Source organism: Zootoca vivipara, chromosome 4, assembly GCF_965207765.1.
Source record: "Zootoca vivipara chromosome 4, rZooViv2.hap1.1, whole genome shotgun sequence".
Taxonomy (NCBI): Eukaryota; Metazoa; Chordata; class Lepidosauria; order Squamata; family Lacertidae; genus Zootoca; species Zootoca vivipara.
Window position 1 is genome coordinate 81,912,453 of NC_142587.1, and position 18,627 is coordinate 81,931,079.

An 18,627-nucleotide genomic window follows, 5' to 3' on the forward strand; every position below is an offset into this window, starting at 1 on the left:
GGCGGGGCAGAACAGGGGTCGGCCAGACTGGAGGTGGAACAGGGTGGGGCAGAGCAGACTTATGCACGCTCCAATGCGCATGGGGACCGGAAACAGAACCACGCGCAAAATGGTCACCGCCTGTATAGAAACACAAAAATACATAACGTAGTAACAAAGAGAAGAATTATCCACACACACACACAGTTCAACAGGCCATATAATTAGCCAAAGGCCTGGGAGAAGAGGAATGTTTCTGCCTGGTGCCTAATAGTTATCAGGGTACTCTTACGAACAAAGAAAACAGGCTAACAACAAGCCACTTCCTTATTCCATCAAGCTCAGTGTTGCCTATACCAAACAACTCTCTAGGATTACTATTATTATTTATTGAATATATATATACCGCACTATACCCGGGGGTCTCAGGGCAGTTCACAGAATAAAATCAAGATATAAAACCACAAAATACCCCCCCCAAAAATAAAAACAACAACCCAATAGCCCCCCCCACCTCCCAAAAACACATTTTAAAAGGGCATAGGATTTAAATTGAATCAACTAAAGGCCTGGTTGAAAAGGAACTTTTTTGCCTGGCGCCTAAAGATGCATTATGAAGGCGCCAGGCGAACTTCCATGAGGAGAGCATTCCACAGATGAGGAGCCACTGCAGAGAAGGCCCGTTCTCATGTTGCCACCCACCGATCATTCTAGCCTTACCTGGAAAGGCAAGTGATGGAACTTGAGACCTTTTACATGTGAAACATGCACTCTAACACTGAGCTATGGCCCCTCTCCAGCTTCAGCTTTCTATTTACTAGTACAGAAATTCTGCAACCCAAAATCCTTTTTTTGGGGGGGAGGCAATGTGAAGAAGTTAGGCAAACAGAAACAAATTTACACAATCTTATTCTAGTTCAATAGACTTCAAAATGCTCTACCTCCAAAGAAATGTTCCGACAGCAACTTGTCTGCCGAGGAGGACTCTAGTCTGTGAGAATTTCCCCTATCAGGTATGTGTGTCCATGACTGCTGGGCTTCGTATTCATCAGCCTGTAAAAGTCTTCTTTCTTTAACCGAGTTCCATATGAAATCAGCACCTACAATGGGCAGCTGATATTTCTTGATGGCTTTCAGATGAATGGAGCTGAGTGAGTTAGCGTCGTCAGTGACCACATGAGTACACTAAAATGTAATGAGGGGTTCAGTTTAGAAAATGAACTGTTCATACTCATAGCTGCCAAGTTTCCCATATTCCCTGGGAAACCCCGTTTTTCCAGCTGCCCCCAGCCGAAAAAACAGATTTTTTTTTGTTTTTTCCCGGTTTATTCTGGTGCGGCGGCCATTTTGGAACTGGGCGGAGCATGCTCAGAAGCGACTTTTGATGCTGCTTTGCCCAGTTCCAAAATGGCTGCAGCGAGACTTCTGGTGCGGCGGCCATTTTGGAACAGGGCAGAGCAGCATCAAAAGTTGCTTCTGAGCATGCTCCGCCCAGTTCCAAAATGGCGGCAGTGCTACTTCCGGTCTGCTACTTCCAGTCCAGTCCCTTATTTCTCAGGCCCGAACTTGGCAGGTATGTTCATACTAAGGAACATATTGTGAGTCTACACTCTACACAAAAAAATAATCTTGGTGGCACAGATGAGGCAACTGTCACTACACTACCCGCCGAGGCCATTACTCAGTGTCATACCAAACCCAAGTAATAGAGGCATCCTCAGAATCCCCTCCCTGGTCCCACCGTTGAGGAATATATCCTCCTAAGGCCACATATAAGCAAAATATTTAAGATCCTAGGACTTCAATAATGCAACAGCAGCCAGAACATAAAGTGCTACATTGCTTTACGCCTCTGTTTACAACAAAGAACCAAACATTTAAAACTTACCTCATGATTTAACACAAATTTAATCTGCCCACCATTTTCTTTAATGCAGCCATTCAGTCTGCTCTTTTCCAGAACAGATAATTTTTTCACTTTCACGAAGAATGCGCAGTTTGCAAAAATTGTCACCGTCATCCTGCAATATAATAATAATAAGGTAATAATTGAGAGTCCCATGGACTGCAAGACAATCAAACCTATCCATTCTGAAGGAAATCAGCCCTGAGTGCTCACTGGAAGGACAGATCGTGAAGCTGAAATATACCTACGGTATATAACCATGGGGGGAGGGGTTTCCTGGTAATGCAGTCCTACAGATGTTGACTCAGAAGTTTCTAGTACCTGTGCATATAAATGCATGTACTTTTACACAAAAGGCTCCATGCAGGAGACAGAATACAGCAATTCACATACTACAGTTGCTAAGATACAGTTTTACACTGTGAGAGCACCAGTGAACAATTTTTCTAATATAACTTTAACCAAAAGAGTCATCCCCTTCAAAAATCGGTGCAGCTTATTTCCAAGTAGCTAGGCAGACAATTGCACTGTAAGTAAAGTCCAAAATGGCCTATAATAAGATTGTCCCTAGATAATCTATCCTCGTGTAGCTTCATGTAGCTCAAAGAACTGTATGTTAGATATCAGTGTGTGAGCGCCAACCTTTATTTGTAGAAAAGGCTTATTTATTTTCTATCCTGCCCTTCCTCCTAAAGCAGCAAACAAAACAGCAGAACAACACAAACATTAAATTTAGAACAAATTTCCTTGGAGCTAATTAGCTCCCAATGTTTCCATATATACCCCTAAACAAACTTATGCTGCAATCTGCTCCCATAAGACTTAAACATTCCTGGTGTAAAACTGTCTATACGTCATTTAAAGGTAAAGGGACCCCTGACTGTTAAGTCCAGTCACAGACTACTCTGGGGTTGCGGCGCTCATCTCGCTTTACTGGCTGAGAGAGCTTCCAGGTCATGTGGCTAGCATGACTAAGCCGCTTCTGGCGAACAAGAGCAGCACACAGAAATGCCATTTACCTTCCCACCGGAGTGGTACCTATTTATCTACTTGCACTCTGAGGTGCTTTCAAATTGCTAGGTTGGCAGGAGCTGGGACCGAACAATGGGAGCTCACCCTGTCGCAGGGAATCGAACCGCCGACCTTCTGATCAGCAAGCCCTAGGCTCTGTAGTTTACTTTAGACCAAAGCGCCACCCGCGTACCATTTACTGTACTTTAAATCAGGGATGGAAAACCTTTGGGCAGCCATACATATGCTGAACGTCAGCTCCCATCAGCCCCAGCAAGCATAGCTAATAACCAGGGGTGACGGGGGTTGTAGTTCAGCAAGCCGACACGCCAGCTATAACCGCATCACACCCACGTTTCTGAAATACACCTTACAAAGGAAGCAACATAAAGAGATGCGTATCTAAGCAGAAGGTAACACTCTGTTAATTTTTGAATTTTAATTTGTTTGACACTATTCTATTGTGGTTTTCATTTTTTCTATGTTTTAAATTATGGTTTCACTTTTTAGTGCTGATTTCATTCTTGTAAACTGCTTTGAGGGTGTTGGGTTTCTTTTTAAAAAACAACAACAACAAGCAGCTGTATAAAATTTTCATGAAATACAGCTTACAGTAAAGTTTTGGAGGAATAAGTTCTGCTGCAAAGTTAGGAATGGTCGGAGTTCTAGTTCAGCTACATCGTGACCATGCCCCTGCTAAATAAATTAAAAAATACTTGACTAAAAGGAGGAATTGTAGAAAGATTTTGACAGGTTTTTTTCTGAGCACTCGGGAGTCAAGAGGAAGTAATTTGAAACAACTGCTGTTGAGTGAGACATTTCATTCCGAATCTGCTAGACAGAGCCAGAGAGAAGACGATGCTCAGCCCCTCCTAACATAAATAATCCTGGCTACGCCCACGATCGTGAAGTCGGCAGGTTCCCTATCCCTCTGCTACCGCCTGACCCAAAGAGAAAAGGAACACAAGAAAATGCAAAGCCCAGAGGGAAAACTGGACCCTTTCACTCATTCACAAAGCTGCCAGCGCCCTTATCCCTGTGCCTTTAATACAACTGCGGGACAAGGAGCAAAATCTCCGTGGGTGGGGGCGGGGCTTTTTTTCTTTCACCTTCCCTCCTCTCCCCCCCCCCCGGCCTGCAGCGAAAGCGAAATCGGTGCCTGCTGTCATGCAACAACCATTAAATGAAAGGCACAAGAACCTTGCCGGGCAGGAAAGTTGGCAACCCTTCCTCTTCTGTCAGACGGCACCGTTAACTGATCTGCTCCGCCTGGAAATCAGAAACGAGGACGAGGCAGGGAATCCGAAGGGGAACTTGCCTGCTTGCCGCCCGTCGCCCCAGCCCTGGCAGCAGCTCGCTTCCTGGTTCCGACAAGGCTCACGCCACCGAGGTTGCGCCGGATTCCAGGAGGGGCCGCTGCAACCTAGCTGCCGGAGGGGGAAAGGCGGCCTCCAATCAGGTGTCAGCACTGGCCCGGATCAGCGAAGCAAAAGCAATGGAAGGACCAGGATCTGAACTTGGATTGATGTTTTCATCGCTGCTGGCTGCGTCATGATTATAGCAGCAGCTGGGGCTTAATGCTGTGTGGCGGGAGCTACGGGCAGCTGACTAGGGCTGCACTGAAAGAGCTAATCACTTTGGGACAATCTGCTAAGGCGGAGAGCAGAAGGCTCCCAAATGCCTGTTATTTAAGTGCTTAAGAAAAGCATGCAGTTCTGCAAACTGGACATTATCAGCTTTATTGCCGGCGTCTGGTAGAGCATTTGACTTACACCTGAATAAACAAGCCTTTGGGGCAGAATATCTTGACTTTTCAAGTTACCTGAGCGCTTAAATATTTAGTATTTTAAATTGCCTTTTAGTATTTGCACAATCTGTGCTTAATTTCTGTTGTTTGTGATCATTAAATATAATGTTAGGCTATTTCATTTCAACATTAACATTTTGTGCAATCACTGCTATCGGTTTCACTTTTGCAATGGGTTTGCTGGACTATTGTGAATTTACTATACTGTAGTAAATTCTGTAGCATAATAACTGTGAAAATTAGAGGATTTCAGTATGATCCTATCCCTGTACAACTGAATCATTTAAAAAATTGTTGTTGTTGTTTAGTCATTTAGTCGTGTCCGATTCTTCGTGACCCCATGGACCATAGCACGCCAGGCACTCCTGTCTTCCACTGCCTCCCGCAGTTTGGTCAAATTCATGTTTGTAGCTTCAAGAACACTGTCCAGCCAAGGGCGTACCCACCACGGGGCAAGTTAGGGTAGCTGCCCTACTCTAGAAGCAGGGCTGGTGGGCAGAGGCGGAGCACAGCCCGGCGGAGCGCAAGTTCGCCATTCCCGCCGCGCCACGCCGCACCCTCCCTCCAGCTCCCCGGCGCGCCCTCAGGCAAGGCCAAGCGCGGCGGGGAACCAGGGAGCGCGGCGCGGTGGGCGGGAACGCCGAACTCGCGCTCCGCTGGGCTGGGCTCCGCCTCCGCCCCCCAGCCCTGCTTCTAGGGAGGGGCACAGCCCGGCAGAGCGCGAGTTCGCCGTTCCCGCCCGCCGCGCTGCGCCCTCCCTCCAGCTCCCCGTCGCGCCCTCTGGCAAGGCCAGGCGCGGCGGGGAACCAGAGAGCGCGGCGGGGCGGGCGGGAACGCTGAACTCGCACTCCGCTGGGCTGGGCTCCGCCCACCAGCCCTGCTTCTAGGGAGGGGCACAGCCCGGCGGAGCGTGAGTTCGCCGTTCCCGCCCACTTTGTGGCCCCTCCCCTTCCGTGCCTTGGCCCCTCCCCTTGCCCCCCCCCTAGTTTTGATCCTGGGTACGCCCATGTGTCCAGCCATCTCGTCCTCAGTCGTCCCCTTCTCCTTGTGCCCTCCATCTTCCCCAACATCAGGGTCTTTTCCAGGGAGTCTTCTCTTCTCGTGAGGTGGCCAAAGTATTGGAGCTTCAGCTTCAGAATCTGTCCTTCCAGTGAGCACTCAGGGCTGATTTCCTTAAGAATGGATAGGTTTGATCTTCTAGCAGTCCATGGGACTCTCAAGAGTCTCCTCCAGCACCATAATTCAAAAGCATCAATTCTTTTTTTTTTTTAAATGATAAATTTTTATTGATTTTCCAACAAAATTAATATATCAAAACAAAAAAAACAATATATACATCAAGATCGACAGCGCGACTTCCTTCCTTCCAGCAGATGGTAAGTTATTTCAATCTCATATCGTATTATTTAATTCATTATATATGTATCATTGTGGGAGTTATGTTATTACCACTAACGTTTTCATACCTTTATAATTAATTTTTGCGTATTCAACAAATTTACTCCATTGCAGTTTGAGTTTTCCTTCATCCTGTTCCCAGATTCTGTTGGTGAGTACGGCCATTTCCATATATTCCAAAAGTTTCGACTGCCACTCATTAATTGATGGCATTTCGTTAATTTTCCATTTCTGGGCTATTAGAATTCTCGCCGCCGTAGTGGCGTACAAAAAGAAATTTTGGTCAGTTTTTGCTATTTCTTTGTCTAAAAGTCCCAACAAAAAGGCCTCCGGCTTTTTGGGAAAGGTGTATCTCAGAATTTTCTTTAATTCATTGTAAACCAAATCCCAAAATTTTTTAACCTTTTTGCACTCCCACCACATGTGGTAAAATTCTCCCACCGATGTTTCACATTTCCAACACCATTTATTTTGATTTCTATACATTTTAGATAATTTTACTGGTGTTAGGTACCAACGGTGTGCTAACTTCATTACATTTTCTTTAAGAGTAGTACATGCCGTAAAGTTTAGATGTTCTCTCCATAGTTTGGTCCAGCTATCCGTGGGTATATTATGCCCGAAATCTCTCGCCCATTTGATCATACAATCCTTTGTCAACTCGTCCAACGTGTACCAATCCAGTAGTAAATTGTACATTTTTGATAATAATTTTTGACTATTTTCCAATAATTCGATTTGAAATTTTGACTTTTTTGCCTCAAAACCAGTTTCTCTCCTATCCTTATTAAATAAATCATTAACTTGATAGTATTGTAGCCAACCGGCGAATTTATCCTTAATCTGGTCATAAATTTTTAATTTAAAATCATCTTTCGTTTTTACAACAATATCCTCATACATAATTCCTTTCCTATCCATGTTCACTTTTCGTATAGCTAAGACATTTAAGGGAGCAACCCACCATGGTGTTTTCCTTTCTAATAGAGCTTTATTACGGTTCCATACTTCCAAAATTGGACCCCTAAATACATGACTTTTAAAGCCAGTATGGATTTTGTTATAGCACAGATAGGCATGCCAGCCGAATCTATTTGTATATCCCTCAAGGTCTAACAAATCCGTATTTTGTAATGTAATCCAATCCTTGATCCATACAAGGCAAGCTGCCTCATAGTATAGCTTTAACTCAGGCATGGCGAACCCTCCTCTCTCTTTTTTATCTACAAGGATTTTTTGCTTAATTCTAGGCTTCTTTCCTAGCCACACAAATTTAGATAGGGCTCTTTGCCAATCCTTAAATTGGGAGGTCCCTTTTATTATAGGAATATTTTGGAATAGGAATAAAAGCCGTGGCAGAACATTCATTTTCACCGCCGCAATCCTTCCCCAGAAAGATAATTTAAGTTTCTTCCAGCATTCCATATCTTTGTTGATTTCTTTCCAGACTGTTTTATAATTGTCGTTAAACAAATTGATATTTTTCGCCGTTAGCCACACTCCTAAATATTTTATCTTTTTGGCACATGAAATTCCTAATTGTTCTTCTAATCTCTCACTTTCTTCTTTTTTTAAATTTTTCAGAATCATCTTGGTCTTTGTTTTGTTGAGTTTGAAACCCGCCACCTTGCCGAATTCTTCCAAAATTTTCAGGACTTCCGGTAAGCTTGTATCTGGTTGTTCTACAGTTACTGCGAGGTCGTCGGCGAAAGCCTTGACTTTGTATTCTTTTTTCCCTAATTTGATGCCCTTTACCTCTGTATCATTTCTCAAACGATTATTCAAGATTTCCATCACCATAATAAATAACAGGGGGGAGATAGGGCAACCCTGTCTAGTCCCTTTAGAAATATTGAATTTTTCTGTCAAGTTGTTATTTATTATTAGCCTTGCGGTCTGTTCTGTGTAGATTGCTTCGACAAAAGCATAAATTCTTCGGCGATCAGCCTTCTTTATGGTCCAGCTCTCACTTCCATACATCACTACTGGGAAAACCATAGCTTTAACTATACGGACCTCTTTGTCGGCAAGGTGGTGTCTCTGCTTTTTAAGATGCTGTCTAGGTTTGTCATTGCTTTTCTCCCAAGAAGCAGGCGTCTTTTAATTTCGTGACTGCTGTCACCATCTGCAGTAATCAAGGAGCCCAAGAAAGCAAAATCTCTCACTGCCTCCATTTCTTCCCCTTCTATTTGCCAGGAGGTGATGGGACCAGTGGCCATGATCTTTTTTGCGCTCTCCTCTTTCACCCTCATTAAAAGGTTCTAAAGTACCTGTTAGAAAATGGCGGCGCGTGGAGACGCAGCGGCTGGTTGCTCCCTAACTCAGAATTTGGCTTTTTTGTCCTGCCAAAATAGACTTGTTTATAGTCGACAGGATATGTTATCTATTCGGCTATGGAGTGGGCACTGCATAAATTGTGTCTCCGCGTCTGCAAGGAAGATTTTTTGACATCAAAGAACTGGGGAGGAAAGAGGCACAGGAGAGACCGTAAACAGAAGAGTGGTTGCAAGGGAGGAAGGCGACTAAGGCAATTAAGGCTGAAGACACAGCACTATAACCTACCACTTCCCAGCATTTTCTATGCGAATGTGAGATCCTTGGTGAACAAGCTGGAGGAGTGGAAGCTGTGGGTGGCAACTGAGAGAACTGTGAGTGAATGCTGTCTTCTGCTGATTACAGAAACTTGGCTGACACCACTTATACCTGACTCAGCCATAGAACTAGCAGGCTATACAGTGTTCCGTCATGATAGAACAGAGGACTCTGGTCAAGGAAGGGGGGGAGGTTTGTGTGCATATGTAAACAACTGCTGGTGCACAAACCACACCGTGATAGCTAGTCATTGTTCCCCAACTGTGGAATTTATGACGCTTAAATGCAGACCTATTTACATCCCCCAAGAATTTACAGTAGTACTGATAACTATAGTATATATTGCACCTGATGCGAACATCAATGACGCATTGGGTCTCCTGCACGATGCTGTTAATAGACAACAATGCAAGTATCCTGAGGCTGCATTTATTGTATGCGGGGATTTCAACCAAGCAGATTTGAAAGTGGTCCTACCTACATTTTATCAACATATGAAGTGTGCAACCAGGGGGGAAAGGACTCTGGACAGACTGTACACAAATGTCAAGCAAGCCTATAAAGCTGAACCGCTGGCACACCTAGGTCAATCTGATCACGTGTCCCTGCTCCTGACTCCTATATACATTCCACTGAGGAAACGGATTCCAACAACAAAGAGGAGTATTACAATATGGCCGGCTGAAGCATCTCAACAGCTACAGGACTGTTTTCATGACACAGACTGGGAGGTATTTAACCAACAGGACGTAGAGACTCTTACTGAGGAAGTGTTGGATTACATCAGGTTCTGCACTGACAATGTAATACAGAGGCGCCGGATAAATGTCTACCCAAACAGGAAGCCCTGGATGACAAGGGAGGTACAGGGGCTGCTAAAGGCAAGAAATACTGCTTTTAGAAGTGGAAATAGGATGATGTACAGCTCAGCCAGAGCGGATTTAAAGAGAGGTATCCGGGTGGCCAAAGAGGCGTACAGGCAGCGGCTGGGGGATCACCTACAGAGTAATAACACCAGGCAGGTGTGGCAAGGTGTACAGGAATTGACGGGCAAAAAACCCAAAGATTCCTTGGTGGACGAGGGAGGGGCATCCCTCACAGAGGAGTTGAATGTCTTTTTTGCCCGCTTTGAAGCAACATCTGCAGCGACACCTGTGGAGGCTTGGCCACCATCACCACCGTCGCCATCATCAGTGCAAAGGAATGTGGTATTCAAAGTGGAGGAAGGAGAGATGAGGAAGGTGCTGAAGGGAATCAACTCAAGGAAGGCTACAGGGCCAGATGGAGTAGCTGGAAGGGTCTTGAGAGACTGCGCAGACCAACTAGCAGAAGTCTTCACTGGGATTTTAAATCGATCCCTAGCCCAGGCTACTGTCCCATCTTGCCTGAAGTCTTCTATTATTGTTCCAGTACCAAAAAAATCCAATCCGGAGAATCTGAGAGGCTTTCGTCCAGTAGCACTTACACCCATAATTATGAAGTGCTTTGAAAAGCTGGTACGAAATTATGTCATTGCCTGCCTACCAGAGGGATTGGACACATTCCAATTTGCCTACAAAACGAAAACAGAGGATGCCGTGGCGATTGCCCTCCAAGCTGTTCTTGCATATTTGGAGCAGCGGGGGAGCTATGCCAGACTGCTTTTTGTAGATTTCAGCTCGGCATTCAATACCATTCTACCGCGACGTCTGATAGCTAAATTGGGAAATATGGGGCTCCCGCTATCACTCTGTGGGTGGATACTGGACTTTCTTTCAGATCGCTCTCAGCGGGTCCGGTTGGGCCCTTATATGTCTAACATGCTTAGGACTAACACAGGAACACCACAAGGATGTGTGCTTAGTCCGCTCCTTTATACTCTTTATACGTATGATTGTGTCGCTGCCCACCCTAGAAATAGGGTTGTCAAATTTGCAGATGACACAACCGTGATCAGGCTCATCTCTGATAAGGAGGGTGAAACTGACTATAGAGATGAGGTGGAGCGGCTGACAGAGTGGTGCAGAATTAATAACTTGCTCATAAATACAAAGAAAACAAAGGAGCTTGTGGTGGACTTTAGGAGACAGAAGAACGAGGTCCAGCCACTTTTGATTGACGGAATTTGTGTGGAGAGGGTAACATTTAGATTTCTAGGCATTGAGTTACAGGAGGATCTGTCCTGGAGTGTTATTACAAGGGGGCTTGTGAAGACGGCGCAGCAGAGACTGTATTTTTTGATAATTTTAAGGAAAAACCATCTTCCACAAAAGCTGCTGCTTGCCTTCTATCACTGTGCCATACAGAGTGTGCTCACGTACGGTTTATGTGTGTGGTACGGAAGCTGTACTTCTCAGGATAGAGCAGGGTTGTGTAGAATTATTAAAACAGCAGAGAGCATTATTGGCTGCTCACTCTCCACCTTAGAACAAATCTACACCACCAGGTGCCATAGAAAAGCACTAGACATATCAAGAGAGCCAACGCACCCTGGTCACCATTTCTTTGAGCTCCTGCCATCGGGACGGAGATATAGAACAATGCAGGCAAGAACGAGCCGTCTCAGGAACAGTTTCTTCTCTAGAGCGATTTTGGCCTTAAATGGAATGCCTGGACTTTGAAGTCATCTTATTTTACTTGTCTTTTTGTATTATATTTACTGTTTTTAATTAGGTTTTGTAATTTTGGATTATGCGGAATGCTTTATCTGAGTGGAGGTAATTTCGCTGTTCCCGCAAGGGGACAATGACAATAAAGATATCTTATCTTATGTTATCTTAATACCTCCTCACTTTCTGCCATCAAGGTTGTGTCATCTGCATATCTGAGGTTGTTGATATTTTTTCTGGCAATCTTAATTCCGGTTTGGGATTCATCTAGTCCAGCCTTAGTTTCACATGATGAATTCTGCATATATGTTAAATAAGCAGGGAGACAATATACAACCTTGTCGTACTCCTTTCCCAATTTTGAACCAGTCAGTTGTTCCATATCCAGTTCTAACTGTAGCTTCTTGTATATGCCTGTTGTCTTTGTCCATGGAGTTTTATTGGCAAGGATACTGGAGTGGCTTGCCGGTTCCTTCTCCAGGTGGATCACATTTGGTCAAAACATAACTTCTCTAAGTTATTTAAGCCCCTTCGCCACGACAAGGCAGTGATCCATGAAGGGGATTAAAACAAATACCACTGCTTAAATTGGTTTCTGTTTTCTCCTGCCCCTACTCTAGGATAGAAAAAAAGAATTCTGTTAAAGCACAGAGACATACCTAACATATAGCAAACGTTTTTTTGTTTGTGGATGAATCAGTTAATTTATGTATGATACAGACTGAATTAACAAGCAGGTTTTCTTAAAAACAACACCTTTATTCAAAGCTTATGAATTCCACTGTATGCTATATAACACTCTCATATATATATACATTCTACAAGCTCTCTTCGCTTTTGTAATCTCTTTAGGTTTCTTCTGCAATGTTGATTCTGGCACTCATTCTTCGAAGCTGGTCTCTCAGCATAATCTTGTAATACAAACCCATACTAACACCAAGAGTTACAACAGAAACAAATAATATGCTTCCTACTAAAGATCCCATAACGATACCACTCCAGTCTCTTGCAGTTGGTCCACTATCAAGGCTGCCACCATAGCCTTGGTTTAGGCAGTCAGGAGGGGCCCAGCCATAATTGCAATGGCAGTGTTTACGGTTGTTGCATATTCCCCTATTATTGCACTTTGTGACATTACAATCATACTTCAAGAGGGACACGTTCTTGCATTCTGAATCGATACACATCTTACGCACGCCACAAGGAGTCCCGTCTTGCACTGCTCCAATATCACTTTTCCCCAGTCCTTTGTGGTAGTCTGTACTCCAGCACTTAATATCACCAACGGATGCTTGAATGAGGGTGCTGTGTTCTGCCAAAGAAGGTAATCTAGGAACATTATCACAATGGATTCGGCCACACAGAGTATTCTGAGCATTACATTTTATATAGGTACCTTGCATAAAACCACAGTTGCCAAAGCGATCGCCTTGAGCATTCAGTATTCTGAAACAACTCACTGGAGCAACTGTTGCACCCCTGCCAAAGATTGCTTTGCACTGCTCATTGTGAGTAGTACAACGACCATGATAGCAATAGCCAGTATAACTGCATGGGGCACCATCTTGCACGTAAAAATCATCAGGACACCGCTCTGAAGTCCCACTGCAGTACTCTGGAAGATCACAGACACTGGTATTCCCTCTGCAAGTGTATCCGGTTGCACGGTACTGACACCTGGCACAGCACAGTCCAGAAGCACAAGTGGCACCTGGACGCAACATGCAATTAGGCTGGCAGCAGGGATCCGACTCACACTGAGTATTGGTACCACAATCACATTGCTCTCCTTCTTCCACTATTTTGTTCCCACACATTTCAAATTTGTATATTTGATCAGGCTCTGGAGGAATTAACAAGCAAGGCTTGTACCTATTTGTGTAATACTCTTCATAACTACAATTGCTAAACTTATCAGTGTTTTTTGCAAATTCATACATAATGCAGAAAAGCCTATCACATTTACAATTTGCTGAATCATGTGTCATACCAAGAATATGGCCTAATTCATGGGCAAATACCACAGAGAGTAAGTTCAAATCCAAAGACATTGATGTTAGGACAACAGATGCCAAATGGTCATTACAAATAGTGTGTAAATAAGACAGTCCAAGTCTTGTTCCAAAATAATTGTGCGTAAATAAGTGAGCAACATCATTCTTTAAACGTTTAAGTAACGTGTCCCGTCTCCATTCATTAAAAGCATGAAGTACTGGCCCGATATCACCGTCACTAATATTTATTAGGTTCTTTTCTGACCATATCTCCAGCCCCACAAGAGAGATCTGAAGACCAAGTGGCTCGTATAATTCATTTGCAGTATGGATGACGTAGAAAACAGTCAAAGCTGTATCAGTTATGTTTCTATTAAACTTAACGTACTGTTCATGTGACACCACAATTGCTATCTTTGCGTATCTGGCGTGTGGCCACCAGCGTCCCGCTGGAGCGCTTTGCACTACGACATGCTCAGCCTCCTGCATGGCCTCGTGATGACTTTGCTCTTTCTCCGTCACCCCACACCTCATTTGCATGACATCTTCGTCTACAATCAGCTGATACACCACATGTTGAAAGGTAGCAGATGCCTGGGCAGGTTGAATTCCATACGTCTTGTTTTCTATTTTGAACACTCCCTTGAGTCCTCCTGAGCAAGTGGTGATGGTGGCTGAAGAGTTAGGACTGCCCTGTATGAAGCCACTGTAGAAACAATCGTCCCTGATGGAAGGATAGTCAACCTGGAGGTTCCCCTCATGGTACGTGAAGATGGGTAAGTGCTTAGGAACAGCGCCCTTCTTCTGCTTGAGATGCACCACCTGGCCCTTCCCCTCAATCTGCAGCAGGTAGCTGACATCCTGGATTTCCTGTTGTCCATATCGGAAGCTCAGTTTCCTTGGGATGGTCACCTCATAAGATGCATACTTAAAGCCCCGTGGTGGTGTGTGGCCACCAGCCTCACTCAGGATATAATTTAAAAGCATCACAAGTAGCCATGCCACAGTACCAGTCATCTTCCCAGAAAGATGAAGTAGCATGAAATTTGGCATCTCATCTCTGAAAGGGAAGCCCTTTGTCAAGTTAGCAGATAGATAGGAGGGAGCCTATGCAGATGATTCTGAACATAGCAACAGTAAATAGATTCCCCTGTGGAATGGGGGTGGAGCTTGGAATATAAAAATGGAATAGAATGGCATAGGAAGGAAACGGCTTCTGGGAAGTGTCTGGCTGACAGGGCTGCAGGAAGAAATGTTAGAAAGAGTCTAGTAGCACCTTATAGATGTAGCAGTTTATGATTTTGAGGACTTAGAAAGACCACCAGATGGATGGTGATTATGATCATTTGTCAGGGTCATTTCAGTAATGCTCATATTCTTTTATTATATTCTATTCCTGCTACTGCGAAAAGGACACTTTGCATACATTTAAGCACAAATTGAATTATCACATACTAGCAACGGAATAGAAAAAAAAAGTACATATGCATCTTACCTTAAATTTTTCACCATGTGTACAAAATAGTGTTGAATGCTATTGTCCTTAGGTCTGCTCAGCCCTGACTGCAAAATCTGCTCAAGAATAAAGTCTTGAACCCTGTAGCACTACTAAAGTACAACATTTAGGAGTGATTTTCCCATTCCGGCTAGAGAGCTACCAGCCTACACCGTCATCTTGCTGCCAGTCAAGCTCTACACCTTTTCTGTGTAGCAGGGGCAACTCTCTGTCTGACTCTGTGACTCTCAGTCTCTAACCCTCCTTCTACTGACACCACCACCACCACCACCCCGATCGCTCAAACCCTCTGCCTCTAGCACATCGCAGCTCATCCCTTCTGCATCCCTTCTGTGTCCTACACCACAATCCAGGATCTAAGCCATGGTGGGCGGCTCCCACCAATCTTCCTCATCCAGTCCTTCTCTGACATTGTGCCATTTTGAACCAAGATGGCAGACTAAATTAACCCTAATTATTAAATAGCAGCTCCCCTCCCAAAAGAATTTATTTAGGGCTAGGTATGTATGTATGGGAGATAGGGAAAGATACAGGAAACTGAATGCAGATTTCCAAAAAACAGCAAGGAGAGACAAGAGGGTCTTCTTAAATGAGCAATGCAAAGAAATAGAGGAAAACAATAGAATGGGGAAAACCAGAGATCTGTTCAAGAAAATTGGAGATATGAAAGGAACATTTCGTACAAAGATTACCATAATCAAGGACAAAAGTGGTAAGGACCTAACAGAAGCAGAAGACATCAAGAAGAGGTGGCAAGAATACACAGAGGAATTATACCAGAAAGATATGGAGGTCTTGTACACCCCAGGTAGTGTGGTTGCTGACCTTGAGCCAGACATCTTGGAGAGTGAAGTCAAATGGGCCTTAGAAAGCACTGCTAATAACAAGGCCAGTGGAAGTGATGATATTCCAGCTGAACTATTTAAAATTTTAAAAGATGATGCTGTTAAGGTGCTACACCCAATATGCCAGCAAGTTTGGAAAACTCAGCAATGGCCAGAGGATTGGAGAAGATCAGTCTACATCCCAATTCCAAAGAAGGGCAGTGCCAAAGAATGCTCCAACTACCGCACAATTGTGCTCATTTCACACGCTAGCAAGGTTATGCTTAAAATTCTACAAGGCAGGCTTAGGCAGTATGTGGACCGAGAACTCCCAGAAGTGCAAGCTGGATTTCGAAAGGGCAGAGGAACCAGAGACCAAATAGCAAACATGCGCTGGATTATGGAGAAAGCTAGAGAGTTCCAGAAAAACGTCTACTTCTGCTTCATTGACTATGCAAAAGCCTTTGACTGTGTCGACCACAGCAAACTATGGCAAGTTCTTAAAGAAATGGGAGTGCCTGATCACCTCATCTGTCTCCTGAGAAATCTCTATGTGGGACAAGAAGCTACAGTTAGAACTGGATATGGAACAACTGAGTGGTTCAAAATTGGGAAAGGAGTACGACAAGGTTGTATATTGTCTCCCTGCTTATTTAACTTATATGCAGAATTCATCATGCGAAAGGCTGGACTAGATGAATCCCAAACTGGAATTAAGATTGCCGGAAGAAATATCAACAACCTCAGATATGCAGATGACACAACCTTGATGGCAGAAAGCGAGGAGGAATTAAAGAACCTTTTAATGAGGGTGAAAGAGGAGAGCGCAAAATGTGGTCTGAAGCTCAACATCAAAAAAACCAAGATCATGGCCACTGGTCCCATCACCTCCTGGCAAATAGAAGGGGAAGAAATGGAGGCAGTGAGAGATTTTACCTTCTTGGGCTCCTTGATCACTGCAGATGGTGACAGCAGTCACGAAATTAAAAGACGCCTGCTTCTTGGGAGAAAAGCAATGACAAACCTAGACAGCATCTTAAAAAGCAGAGACATCACCTTGCCGACAAAGGTCCGTATAGTTAAAGCTATGGTTTTCCCAGTAGTGATGTATGGAAGTGAGAGCTGGACCATAAAGAAGGCTGATCGCCAAAGAATTGATGCTTTTGAATTATGGTGCTGGAGGAGACTCTTGAGAGTCCCATGGACTGCAAGAAGATCAAACCTATCCATTCTGAAGGAAATCAGCCCTGAGTGCTCCCTGGAAGGACAGATCGTGAAGCTGAGGCTCCAATACTTTGGCCACCTCATGAGAAGAGAAGAATCCTTGGAAAAGACCCTGATGTTGGGAAAGATTGAGGGCACTAGGAGAAGGGGACGTCAGAGGACAAGATGGTTGGACAGTGTTCTCGAAGCTACGAACATGAGTTTGACCAAACTGCGGGAGGCAGTGCAAGACAGGAGTGCCTGGCGTGCTATGGTCCATGGGGTCACGAAGAGTCGGACACGACTAAACGACTAAACAACAACAACAATGTATGTATGTATGTATTTACCTGTATGCACACAACACACAGCCAGCCCACAATTTCACAAATTGCACTATACTGTACATTATTTTCTTTTTTTGTCTGTCGACTTCCCGGGCAATGCTGGGCATTCCCCGCTAGTACCTAATGTTTGCTAGAGCTTATTCTAAATTAAGTGCACACCTTACACACATGCTAGGAACGGTTAGGACATTTTTCACTCGTTTATTTACTTTGGCAATTAATGAAGAGAAACAGGATTCTGAGTGGACAAAGGGTGAAGATTAGGGGAATGTTTCCATGCACAATCTGGTTTGTTGCACTAGTAACCTCAGATATTGTGTTCCAGTATGTGGGGACCCCTATATTGTATAAAGGCCTGGGGGGGGGGTTTGTTGCCCTACCCTCTCTGTGCCCCCCTGCTGTGGAAGCTTGTGCCATTAATCCGAATCTTTCAATGTGCCACAGCACCCATTCTGTTTTTAGTTTTTTTACTGGGTGTTAATTCACATTCCTGAAGGTTGCTCAGAATAAGTATGATTGATGATCAAGCCTAGTTGCTAGTGCACACCCTCCTCTCAACAACTACAGCTTGGAGATGTGGTCTCTATTTATTTAACAAAGGGTGGGGGGATATTGAATAGCACAGTAGTGGGAACCAGCTGAAGGTGGGCATCTAGAGAAGATCCTAAACATTACACAGTCACCACAGACATGGGCGTACAGCCTGCCCCGCTGCCGCCCGGTGCCGTCTCCCTTCTCCCTGGCTGGCTGTGGGGCAGGTGGAGGGAAAGCCCCAGAGCCGCGCAAAGCGTTTGGCTGGCTTTCCCTCCACCTGCCCCACAGCCAGCCGACTAGAAGGGACGTCTCCCTTCTCCCTGGCTGGCTGTGGGGCGGGTGGAGGGAAAGCCAGCCAAACGCTTTGCGCGGCTCTGAGGCTTTCCCTCCACCCGCCCCACAGCCAGCCGGCTAGAAGGGACGTTTCCCTTCTCCCTGGCTGGCTGTGGGGCGGGTGGAGGGAAAGTCAGGAAGTCAGGGCTTTGGCTGGCTTTCCCTCCACCCGCCCGGCGATCGCGGAGGGGGAGGAGGGGGTCGGAGCAGCCCGATTCTGGGCTGATCCTGGCGCCCCCTCACCCCTGAACGACCCTGGCTTGCCTTGCCCCCCCCCCTTAGTTTTCATCCTGGGTACGCCTCTGACCACAGAACAAAACGGGGAGCGAGGGAAAGGGTCGATGTAAAATTATTTTAAGGTTACGTTTGGGGTTATTAATGGATTGTGATCTTAACCATTGGCGTATCTTTGTTTTGACATTTTATTTATCCTGCGTTTTTCTTCTTTAATAAATGAAGAAATGCATTTTAAAAGGAACAAGAATACAGTATAGGTTTCGCAAGCAGAAACCGAGGGAGCCCCGACACCCCTGCGCTACTCCTCAGAGACAGAGGCCCCGCCCTTTAACTGCCGCCGGTTTGGAAAGGCGAGCGC

General features: G+C 44.8%; 2 protein-coding genes across 5 annotated transcripts in view; both read right to left on the minus strand.

Annotated features, from left to right (window-relative positions):
• PARP4 (poly(ADP-ribose) polymerase family member 4) overlaps nt 1-4,345 on the minus strand; it is a 55,818-nt gene extending 51,473 nt beyond the window's left edge. For 2 of the 4 annotated variants that reach the window (XM_035115126.3, XM_035115125.3), the window contains exons 1-3: nt 4,097-4,283; nt 1,868-2,000; nt 921-1,164 (exon numbers count right to left, since the gene is read on the minus strand). In XM_035115126.3, coding sequence (XP_034971017.1) covers nt 921-1,164; nt 1,868-1,999 — 376 coding nt within the window. In that variant the 5' untranslated portion in view covers nt 2,000; nt 4,097-4,283. Of the gene's footprint in view, nt 1-920; nt 1,165-1,867; nt 2,001-4,096 lie in introns of all 4 variants that reach the window. The other 2 variants (XM_088668303.1, XM_060273832.2) reach the window with 2 other exon arrangements.
• Nucleotides 4,346-12,032: 7,687 nt separating this feature from the next.
• On the minus strand, nt 12,033-14,313 carry LOC118085115 (disintegrin and metalloproteinase domain-containing protein 20-like). The gene has a single exon (XM_035115428.2). It carries the CDS (start codon nt 14,290-14,292, stop codon nt 12,130-12,132), a length of 2,163 nt encoding a protein of 720 aa, XP_034971319.1. The 5' UTR covers nt 14,293-14,313; the 3' UTR covers nt 12,033-12,129.
• Between the last annotated feature and the right edge of the window lie 4,314 nt (nt 14,314-18,627).

What these genes read in the sequence shown, in the direction of transcription:
- LOC118085115 (XM_035115428.2), bottom strand. Translation starts at nt 14,292, where the DNA reads ATGACTGGTACTGTGGCATGGCTACTTGTGATGCTTTTAAATTATATC.